We start from the raw sequence: 12168 nt of genomic DNA, 5'->3' as shown, positions 1-12168 counted from the left end.
TTTTACCACAAAAAGGAACATTTTAATATAACAATTAAATATTTCTGTAACAAAAAGCACTCAGGATTGTTACTTAATGAAAAATACTGATTGTTTTATAGAAGTCATATTTCTTTTACTTAAATAAACCAATTCCTACCTTTAAAAAAATATGTTTTTCTTATATAATCAGATTGTCTTTTTATACTGTATCAATTTGTGAATAGAAATGGGCTGCACAAAGGGACTCTTGCATACTAATACTGTGGTATGCTATGATCAGGGTTGGGCAGGTCAGCAAGGTGTAAATCCAAGTCAAAGTTTTGAAAATGGTCAAGGTGCTGGCGCTGATCAGCGAGTCCCTGCTTGTTTTTCAACTCCATGATGAAGTTCATTGGTACCTTCTGCAGCAGTTCAACGTCAAAACTCATTGCACGGAAGAAGGGCTGCTGTTTGAGGCGATGCAGGTTGTGCAGACGATGGCTGGGGTTCTTGCAGAGCAGCTACAAGGGACAGAAAAACTGAAAGTGAGTTAGTGGACCCAAGAGTATGTTACTTAGGTCTGTTTGTCTAATAATTCTCAAATTATACACCTTCTACACTGCTTCCCTATTAACTTCAGCTGTGCATTATGGCTAAAGAGTAATGTTATGTATGAAGTTAAATCATTGTATAAAGATAATCCAAGAACTGCATGTTAAAATTAAAATTGTTTTTCTGCAATTATAAACTACCACCTACAGTTTGGGACAAAGACACATTTTTCCTTGATTTACCCCTCTGCTACACTGTTTTAAAATTACAAATCAAATACTTCAGATATGAATAAAGTGCATATTTGCATGCCTTTTGGTCTAACCATGTAGAAATGACAACACTTTTTCAATATAGTTCGTCCATTTCAGGGCACCATAATATTTGGGACAGTTGGTGTCACGAGCATTTGTGACTCCTTGGGTGTGTTTCATTGCCTCACTAGTGCAGCGTTAGCTTGCTTCTACCCTTTGGAGTCTGTAGTTGCCATTGCTGAGCACATGAGCACAAGAGGTGTGCCAATAAAATTCAAAGAAGCCATTATGAGGCTGGAAAACAAGAATAAAACAATTAGAGCCATTGATAAAACCTTTTGGATTACCTATATCAACTTCTGTAATATAATCAAGAACAAAAAACACACTGGTGAGCTCAGTAATCACAAAAGGACTGTTAGGCCAAGGAAGACCTCCACTGCTGATGACTATGATAACTATGGTAAGGAAAGAGCCTCAAATGCCTGTCCTACATATCAGTGACGTGCGGTGAGGTTCATGGCTGGCAAGGCACTGACTCTTTCAGAGTCAGATTTACAAACATATGAACTGCAGAGAGTAGCTTATTCACTATTCAGTTGTCAGCCAGCATGCACATTGACTACTGGTTATTTTTCACATCTCATCAGCATTCTTTACACACACACACACACACATAGGTAAGGCACATACTGTATTTGGCTAACAAAGAACATTACATAACATACATACATAACATAACAAGACCATGGAGCGGCTGCTGCTTCACCACCTGAGGCTACAGGTCCGCCACGCCCTCGACCCTCTGCAGTTCGCATACCAGGAGAAGGTGGGAGCGGAGGATGCCATTATTTATATGCTACACCGATTCCTCTCTCACTTGGACAGAGGCAGTGGTGCTGTAAGAATTATGTTTTTAGACTTCTCTAGCGCCTTCAACACCATCCAACCTCTGTCCCTTAGGGACAAGCTGACTGAGATGGGAGAAGATTCACACCTGGTGGCATGGATTGTGAACTATCTTACAGACAGACCTCAATATGTGCGTCTTGGGAACTGCAGGTCTGACATTGTGGTCAGCAACACAGGCGCACTGCAGGGGACTGTACTTTCTCCGGTCGTGTTCAGCCTATATACTGTACATCAGACTGCTATTGTGGGCTGCATCAGGAGTGGTCAGGAGGAGGAGTACAGGGCGCTAATCAAGGACTTTTATTCTAAACTTGCTGCTATAAGAGCTCTCTCTTGCTGCTATAAATGTAGATAGATAGATAGATAGATAGATAGATAGATAGATAGATAGATAGATAGATAGATAGATAGATAGATAGATAGATAGATAGATAGATAGATAGATAGATAGATAGATAGATAGATAGATAGATAGATAGATAGATAGATAGATAGATAGATAGATAGATAGATAGATACCTTATTAATCCCAAGGGGAAATTCACATAATCCAGCAGCAGTATACTGATACAAAAAACAATATTAAAGAGTAATAAAAAATGCATGTAAAAGCAGACAATAACTTTGAGTAATGTTAGCATTTACTCCCCCGGGTGGAATTGAAGAGTCAGTGTGGGGGAGGAACGATCTCCTCAGTCTATCAGTGGAGCAGGACGGTGACAAAAGTCTGTCACTGAAGCTACTCCTCTGCCTGGAGATGACACTGTTCAGTGGATGCATTGGATTCTTCATGATTGACAGGAGTTTGCTTAATACCCGTCGCTCTGCTACAGATGTTAAACTGCCCAACTTTACTCCTACAATAGAGCCTGCCATCTTAACAAGTTTGTCCAGGCGTGAGACGTCCTTCATCTTTATGCTGCCTCCCCAGCACACCACCACTTTGAAGAGGGCACTCGCCACAACCGTCTGGTAGAACATCTGCAGCATCTTATTGCAGATGTTGAAGGACGCCAACCTTCTAAGAAAGTATAGTCGGCTCTGTTCTTTCTTACACAGAGCATCAGTATTGGCAGACCAGTCCAATTTGTCATCCAGCTGCACTCCCAGGTATTTATAGGTGGATGTGTCAGAGACTACTATTCACAGAAGACTTCATGAACAGAAATATGGAGGACACACTGCAAAATGCAAGCAACTAGTTAGCCACAAAGACAGGATGGGCAGATTACAGTTTAAAAAAAAAAGACTTAAAAGAGCCTGCAGAATTCTGGAAAAAAGGGTCTCATGGACAGACAAAGCAAAGATAGATAGAGTGAAGATACATCAGAGTGATGGCAAGGGCAAAGTGTGGAGATGAAAAGGAACTGCCCCAAGTCCAAAGCATACCACCTCATGGCCATGTTAAACATGGTGGTGGTGGGGGGGTGTTATAGCTTGGGCAGTATGGCTGTCACAGGTACTGGCACACTTATATTCACTGATGATGGAAATGCTGAAGGCAGACACACAATGAATTCTGGTGTAGTAAAACATCTTATCTGCTCAAGTTCCAGTAAATGCCTCCAAAGTCATTGAACGGCACTTCATCCTTCAACAAGATAAAGATCCCAAACATACTGCGAAGGTAACACTGGAGTTTTTCTTTTTTTTTCCAGTTAAAAAATGGGAAATTATTGAATGTCCAAGCCAGTCACCTGATTTAAATCTAGCTGAGCAAGCCTTCCATATTCTGAATAGAAAAACTTGATGTCACAAGCCCCCAAAACAAACAGGAGCTGAAAATGGCTGCATTAGAGTCTTGGCAGAGTATCACCAGAGAAGATCCTCAGCACCTGCTGATGTCTATGAATCACAGACTTTAAGCAATCATTGGATGCAGGGGATATGCAACAAGTACTAAATTTGATTGCTTTAATATACCTGCCATTGCTGTATCCCAAACATTACGGTGCCCTGAAATGGATGGAGGCATGTAGAAAAACTTTTGATTTCTATATGGTGTGACCAAAATGTATGCAAATACCCTCAAATGGAAGTCTGTAATATGCACTTTAATCACATCTGAATTGTTTGATTTGTAATTTTAAACTGTGGACCAAAAGTGTAAATCAAACAAAAATGCATATTTGTCCCAAACATTATTGGGGGCACTGTATATATCAAATACTAGATCATCCCTTGTCTCCCTTCCTGGTGAGTTTATTATGTATTTTTCCCTTGGTTTATTTTGACCAAGTGAGCCCATATTGGCTGTGAATTTTGCCTCCTTCTGAGATATACTAGGTTATCTGAGATCTGTCATATCTGCACTAATCTACACAAATACAAGCCAGCCAAAAACACATTTTCCTTTAAGTGGTATCCAATGGGTAGTTAGTTTAAGACACCAGGTTAATGGGATCACTTTCCAAATGCTATGGAGTTTCTGAGAGAATAACACAACATAACATTCTCAAACCTGTTCAATTTGAATGTAGGGTGTAGGAACCCTGAACCTATTTATCTGTGTACCGCTGTGTACATGAAACAGCCCTGGATATTGCACCAGTCTATTGCAGGACCCACTCACACACTTACACACACACACACACACGCCCATACACAGACACACACACACACACCCTCAAGCATTCTGGGTTGCCTTAAAACTGTTAATTAGCATGACATGCATATCTTTGGAGTAGTAGTAGGAAAGCCCATGAAGTAACATGGAGGAAGGGCAAACTCCACACAGACAACAACTGGACTAGATGCCATATTTGTGAGGTAGCAGTGCTAACCACTGCACCACAATGTTACCCTGACTCAGAGAGAATTTTGACTAAAATAAATCTAGTTACAAATGTGACGACAGCGTTTAAATAAATGCTTATTATACACAGTGCAGCATAGATATTTTATAAGATGTTCAAGAATAATGAACACTGACTGTTTTATATTTCAGTATGTATTTGTTTTGTTCCATTTATTATTATCATTTTACCGGCAAATGACTGTCAGTATCTGCCAAGTGCAGCAGGACGTCCCCAGATAACCCTAAAATACTGAGGAGGACTCCACAAATAATAATTAAAACTCAAAAATATGTTATTATAGCATATGGTCTTCATGGAAACAAAATGCAGGTATCATATACACATAAATAAGCAATGTAAATACAATGGTAACTGTGTAGGATAGCCTTTGCAGCTCCTACAACTGCTAATGAAGATCAAAAGGTATCCTTCAGTACCTTTCATAACACCATGTTTTTAAGTAAAGCTTTAAAGGTGTACCATAGCTGGTATCACAGCTGAGTTTGCCCGTTTGTGACTGCTGCCAACAGAAATCCCCACATTTCCATGTATATTATGGTGCAGAAGGAAGACATTATTTGTCATGTATTCAGACAAATGCTGCCACTATATAATAAGCCACAAAGATACTAGGAGATTCATTAGTATTTTCACAATGGGAACAAAATATGCTCAGTGATGTAAGCAAAATCTGTGATAGTAAAGAAATGTAGGTGTCTACTTTAGAAACCATCTTTATCTGAATGTAAAAGATAGTATCTGAATGTGAAATTGTGAAGTGCTTAGACATAATGGATGTAAAAGGGGGTAAATGGATTTGAACAATGACACATGAATAACACACCTCACTATGATATTTTATTTTAACAATATTACCTCATTAAGAAGCAGAGACAGCTGGGAACTAAAAGTCTTTGGCATGTCATATTTAGACTTTCGGACCATCTGAAGCATGGAGGAGTGGTCTGGCTCTGGAGGAACAGGAAACTGGGGAAAAAGACAAAGATCCAGTAAGAAAAACCACAGTGAACATAGGGCTCATAAGGAGATGCTCTGTAATACTGTGAAGTTCTGAAGAACAGAAAAGGCAAACAATGTCTGTTAAAAGCAAATCCAAAAGTAAGCAAGTCCCAATACAGTATCCAAAAGACAGAATGATAAGGTAAAAAAATCCAATAAATCACAACACACAGTTCAAATTAGCAAGAAACCTCACTGATTCTCTAGTACAATAGAAATGAACCACCAGGAACTGTGGAGACTCTAAGATTATATAGAGTGGAGGGCAGTTCCTGGCAGTGATTGGACGGTGACCCCCACATCTTGGGGGCCACCCACAAATTACAGCAGATGGCTAACAAAAATAACATTAACATGAATAAACAGTTCAATGATGAACAAAAAGGATACAACACATAGATTTGAATCCCAGCCGGGGAGGAACCCTGGCTGAAACATAGCAGCGATTAGAACAACTCAATACACCTGTTAATGTTTTTCTGCCATGAGATTTGTGGATTTACTTTGACACTCACTGATTCTGATTGAAAATTATTTATACAAATAGTTATTTCCAAGTAACACTACAATCTAAAAACTGTTTCCACTCAAAATGGCACCTAAGAGTTTGCACTTGGCATCCTTACCTTCCCTGTGGCCAACGAGAAGAACAGTATGCCTAGTGACCACCAATCAGCCGAGTGATTATATGGACCACCGCTGAGAACTTCAGGAGCTGTCAAAATGAAATCAGACTTTAGAAAGAATACTGTCTCACAAATCAACCACCAGCTTGTTGGCAGTAAGCTGTATATATCATTTACTGCTCTAAATACTGTATATGAGTAACAGGTATAAGTGATAATCTCTTGTTTTGAATAACTGAAGGCCACCTTATTTCCTTACCCATGTACTGCATTGTCCCACATATGGTGAATGCCTTGCACCCTCTCTCCAGTCGACGTGAAAGTCCAAAGTCTGTGAGTCGAAGATGCCCTGAAATGCACAGGATGCCATCATTTGACCTGATACTGCACTTTATGGTATTATTGCAGAAAACACTTCAACAACAACAACAACATTTATTTATATAGCACATTTTCATACAAACAGTAGCTCAAAGTGCTTTACATATTAAAGAATAGAAAAATGAAAGACATAATTATAAAAAATAAATCAACATTAACATCGAATAAGAGTAAGGTTCAATGGCCAGGGGGGACAGAAAAACAAAAACTCCAGACGGCTGGAGAAAAATAAAATCTGTAGGGATTCCAGACCATGAGACCGCCCAGTCCCCTCTGAAAAAGGAAGATGTCTCTTCAGTCAGCTAAAGAAAATAACTAGGAGTAGAAAGCCATATTTGAATACTGCTTATGAAAAATGGCTAATTTGATTATAATTTTGTGATTTTGGTATTATTGTGGGTTATTTTTATTTAGAATAATTCTGTCTAGGGCTGGGCAATACATCCAATTTTTAATTCAGTTCCATTTATAAAAAATTACTATGCAAACACAAATACTGCAATGTTGAGCACTGAAATTTTATGTTTGAAAACTCCTACTGAACATAAATTAAATTCTGTAAAATCTCTGCTGCAAGTGTGACTATGTCAACTCCTCTTCATGTCAGGACATTAAACGGAGATGGGGAGCCCAAAGCATTTTCTCACAGGTGACAAGTCTCTTCAGTAAATATTTAATTCATCTCCAAACTGGTGAAGCATAATTTAAAAAAAATTTCCTTCCCTAAACAAAAAAAATAAGGCACCAAGGACAACTGAGATAGGGAGAGCCCTGTCCTCCATTACAGTTTTGCTATTTTTATGTCTATGCAGACAGTCAGGTAAATTGTTACAGAGATACTTAACACATACCTTTGTCATTCAGAAGAATGTTTTCCATCTGAAACAAGAAAACAACAAAGCAGTTACACGATGTTCTATATCTTGACAGTGAAAATGTGTTTGTATGTAGAGTGTGTTCATATGTACATACAGAACCACGGAAGCAACAACAGCACAAAGACTCTTCTAGACCGAAACAAGGTTAGTGCTTTTTAAGTAACTTATGCAGTGTTAAAGAATCACTATATCAGTGCATTGGGGCTATTTGCGCCTATTTTACCTTCTAAAGGAAATGGAAATCCCACTCAGTCTGTTATCAGATTGATCAATGTCGCCAAAGTGGCAACACAATACATGTGGATCAAAAGATCAACTAAGTAATCTGATGACCAGGGAGAAAAAGGGTCTAGATCTGGGAGGGAAGAGAGGATCTCTGGAGAAGCTCTCCTGTTTTATATTTTATACCAGTAAAGGCATACTGCATGATAATGTGCAGTGAATACACTTAACTTGAGCATTCCTAGTTTTCATACTATTTCTCTGTACGTTAAGCATTCGTTTGCTCAGAGGTTGATGTGTTTGCTGCTTCCTGAGCAGCTCTTCTTTTCTACACCATAGCAGCCCGCTTCTTCTCTTCTTTCGGTGGCATCTTTTCGCATTAAAACTGATTAAGTCAGCGTTTATGTTGCAATTACTTAGTATGTTTTTCTTAATTTTTCACTTAAGCTGGCACTTAAGTCTTCAATCTCCTCAAGAATGATTTAAGATATGAAGAGGTAGGGAAAGTGACGGCGAAGGTGGTATGGATGAGATGCCCGTACACATGCATTGCACGGCTGCCCTGCTGGCTGCTGCCAAGAGTTGATTCTACAATAACATAAAATAAAAATAAAAAGAGGAATAACCTTGGAGGTCAATCATCACCCTGAAAGCGGATAGTAGATGCCACATAGTATATGTGAACCAAATTTCAGGTCAATAGGTTAAACGGTTTGTGAGCTACAGGTGATTTAAAATCCTGGACAGACAACCAGACAACCATGGTAGTGTATTATATAAGAAGATAACGAATGGGCAGAGATGTTTAGACATAATGGAACATTAGAGGTGAATACACAATACAGTTTATATATCATTATTTTCTTTATTCAAGGACCCAAGTTATTCAATACTATTCCCCATGTGAAATAAAGCAATTGCCCCTATAGTAATACTGTACATGGTTCAGACCCTTTAGCAGCAACAATTATAACAAAACACTTCCTACAATTTACAAATTCCTCACGCTGTTGTTAAAGAATTTTAGCCCACTCTTTGCAGAACTTCTTTAATTAAACACATTGGTAGGTTTATGAGGGTGAACTGATTGTTTCAGGTCCAGAAGGAGGATAAGATGAGCACTGATGTTACTCATGGAGAGCACAGGTATCCACCTTTCTAATCTACACTCAATCCGTTTTTTATAGTGGAGTCACAAACACTGCCTTTAGCACAGGCTAGAGTCCGTAGTTCTTTGGATATTCTTTTGGGATTCCCTTTGACTTCTGAAGTTGAGTCACTACAGTGCTCTTGAGATAATATTGGCAGGCCAGCCTTTTCTAGGAAGATTCAAATGAGAAATAGTGTTATATGTTCTCTGGTTCTGTTGATCTAATATTAATATTCTCTAAAGATCTGAAGTCAATCATTGTGACAAAAATACAAAAATAGAGGATATCAGGAAGGAGGCAAAAACCTTTTCACAGCACAGTATGCCCTGCATCATCCTAGAAACATCTTTGTACTACAATAATTATATACCATGTCAACTGTGAACCAAGGCCTCCATGGAACGTAAACATCCAGAAACAAGATGGAGCAAAAAGGATAAGTATAATTTTTAACATAACCAAGAATGTGCCATAATATTCTGGTTGTAGACAGAAAGGGAATGAAAAAAGGTACATAAAGATTGTATTGCAGAATGAATAATTGTTGCAAATAATACAGTATTTAAATTAGATCAAATAGATAATATTTAAATAGCTGGTCTTTTTTTACATTTACATGACATTTAGAAATATTTCTGTTTTTGCTTTAGCTCTGTTTCATTGTTTTCTTATTATTTTGGCATATTTATTGCTCCCTTCATCGTATCTAAATAATGACAATTAAAAACAAGTGGAACAGACACCCAGGCAAACAACACTGAACAATGAAAAGCTCCAACTACTTTAGCATCCTACTTATTAGTAAATGGATTAAATAACAGCACTTAAACCAACCAACCTTAAAAAAAAGCCTGTTATCCCCTTGGAAATGTTAAATACCTAGATGAAATATATATATCTATTTTTTTAAATCCTGTTATTTAATCGATTATTCACTAATAATTTATGTTAGTTGGTCTGATGCTGATGAAGTTTCAATCATTCAGTGCTGTTTGCCCGAGGGTTTGCTCTGTTCATTACAATTGTCATTACTAGGATACAATTAAGGAAGCAACCTACACACATAAAGATAATAATAATAATAATAATAATAATAGCAGGGAGCAATGTACACTGTGGCCTCTCTGCTGCCAAGCACTAAGTAAAGACCACCAAAGTTTCCACTCCTATTTATGTGACCCTGCAGTAAATGTTTCTGAAGCATTCCTGCAAACACATGTCCTATTGCATCATGGAGACCTTTCTTCAAGGCCCTTGGCACAGCTACAATGTTGTTGTTGCTGGATCTAACTGTCCCAGACAAAGAATAAAGTAGGGTGAAATGACATATCACCCTACTTTCTCCTGTATCAATCTATGGCTAATACGGTACAACACTCTACTGCTATGTCCCTGCTAAGCAAGGCTTCTGTCTGTCCTTACTAGACACCCACCAACACAGTTAATTGATCATCTTTAAACATGTAACAAAAAGATATTGGTATGTGCCTGCTATGCTCTTCATTATAGCTTTTGACTAAGAATAAAATGAAAAACATTCAATAAAAGAATAACAAAAACATGAGATTAATGTTTTCTCAACCATCACTACAAGGAGCATGGGATAAGTAACAGATTAAGAAAATTCTCTTTTTGGTGGAGTATTCCTTTGAAGAATCTGCCAAGTAGAAGTTTAAGGGGAAGGTGCCATGAATGCAATTACTAAACAACAGGAAATGTCACGTTGTCTACCATGAAACTAATAGTAGTGTTAGAGAAATTCAGGCTGCACCATAAGAAATGCAAGAAAAATAATGTAATGTAATGGAGTTGTTTTGTTAAACTTTAAAGTTCTGAAGTAAGTAAGTAGGGATCAGTTCTTGGCCCCATGCTTTTTTCTATCTATATGCTTCCCCTTGGTGACATCATTTGTAAATATGGTGTTAATTTTTATTGTTATGATGATGATACACAGCTACTGTATATACACCTGTAAAGCCAAATGACCCTTCCCAACTGCTAAATTTAGAGGCATGTCGGTCAGAAATTAAAAAAATGGATGAGTATGAACTATCTGGTCTTAAATGTTGATAAAACAGAATTATTGATAGTTAGACCAGCCAAATATGTACATCTGTGTGAGAACTTGGAGGTTAATATTGATGGTTGTTCTATCTGTGAAAGTTTAACCATTAAAAATATTGGAGTCTTCTTCTTCTTTCAGCTGCTCCCATTAGGAGTTGCCACAGTGGATCATCCTCTTCTATATCTTTCTGTCCTCTGCATCTTGTTCTGTTACACCCATCACCTGCATGCCCTCTCTCACCACATCCATAAACCTTCTGTTAGGCCTTCCTCTTTTTCTCTTCCCTAGCAGCTCTTTTCGATAATCTTTTCACACTCCAGTCTCATATCAAGGCTATTACTAAGGCAGCATTTTTCTCCTTAGTAATATTGCAAAAATCTGATCTATACTATCTCTGTGTGATGCTGAATCATTGATGTTTTCTTCTAGACTTGATTATTGTAATGCTCTTTTCTCCGGTCTTTCTAGTTGTGCCACTAGATGTCTTCAAGTTGTTCAGAATGCTGCAGCTAGAATCTTGACAAAAATGATAAAATATGAGCATATAACACCTGTTCTAGCTTTCCTTCACTGGTTACCAGTACAAGCAAGAGAGAGCTGAAGTTCTTCTTTTAACATATAAGGCCTTGCATGGAGCTGCTGAGCTAACTATACCATACACTCCGGTACATCCTCTTTGCTCTCTTAATGCTGGTCTTCTGTTCATTCCCTTAGTTAAGAAAAAAATAGTTGGTCAAACAGCATTTGCCTATTATGCACCTTATCTTTGGAATGTGGACACTTTTTCTCTAGTGTTATTTCTTGTGACTGAAGACAGAGAGATATAATTAAAGTTAGTAAAAAATATTTTATTAATACACACCAGGCAAAGGTAAGAATGACAGAGAAGCACAGTCCTAGGACACCTGCCCTTCATCTGCGCCCAGGTGTCGGTGTCCTAAATCTTTTATAATGCTAAGCGCAAAATTTGACATTATGACTTTAGTTGCACAAGAATTTCAAGACATTACATCTTTACAATAATTTTGTTTGGATCAGTAGTTACACAATTTTAAAGGTCATCAGTTGGGCACTTGTAACTTCTTGTTTGTTACAGAAAACAGAAGCTGCACTTGTCGCAAGACAGACTTCTCGTGGCCCTTGTCACGCACACCAGATTAAATCAATAACTGATTTTTATTTTTCCACAGGAATGACCTGCCATTATGTGTTAAGAGAAGCACACTCAATTGAAACATTTAAATCAAGACTTAAAAAGCAGCGTTACTCCTTTCATTACAATGTGCCTTAGAATTCAGTCAGGTCTAACATCCTTGACACTTTCCTTATTATATTATTCCTTTGTTGA

General features: G+C 37.9%; 1 protein-coding gene across 2 annotated transcripts in view; it reads right to left on the bottom strand.

The window, feature by feature from the left end:
• The window catches only part of LOC120531646 (ribosomal protein S6 kinase-related protein-like), a 36331-nt gene continuing 24163 nt past the window's right edge, over nt 1-12168 (bottom strand). For both annotated transcript variants that reach the window (XM_039757244.1, XM_039757245.1), the window contains 5 exons: nt 7356-7383; nt 6383-6472; nt 6124-6212; nt 5354-5464; nt 1-482 (listed from right to left, as the gene is read on the bottom strand). In XM_039757244.1, the coding sequence (XP_039613178.1) occupies nt 237-482; nt 5354-5464; nt 6124-6212; nt 6383-6472; nt 7356-7383 (564 nt within the window). In that variant the 3' untranslated portion in view covers nt 1-236. The remainder of the gene's footprint in view (nt 483-5353; nt 5465-6123; nt 6213-6382; nt 6473-7355; nt 7384-12168) is intronic.

Source organism: Polypterus senegalus, chromosome 6 (genome assembly GCF_016835505.1).
Source record: "Polypterus senegalus isolate Bchr_013 chromosome 6, ASM1683550v1, whole genome shotgun sequence".
NCBI lineage: Eukaryota > Metazoa > Chordata > Cladistia > Polypteriformes > Polypteridae > Polypterus > Polypterus senegalus.
The sequence above is the reverse complement of the archived record's forward strand: the minus strand, read 5'-3'. Positions and strand labels throughout refer to the sequence as shown.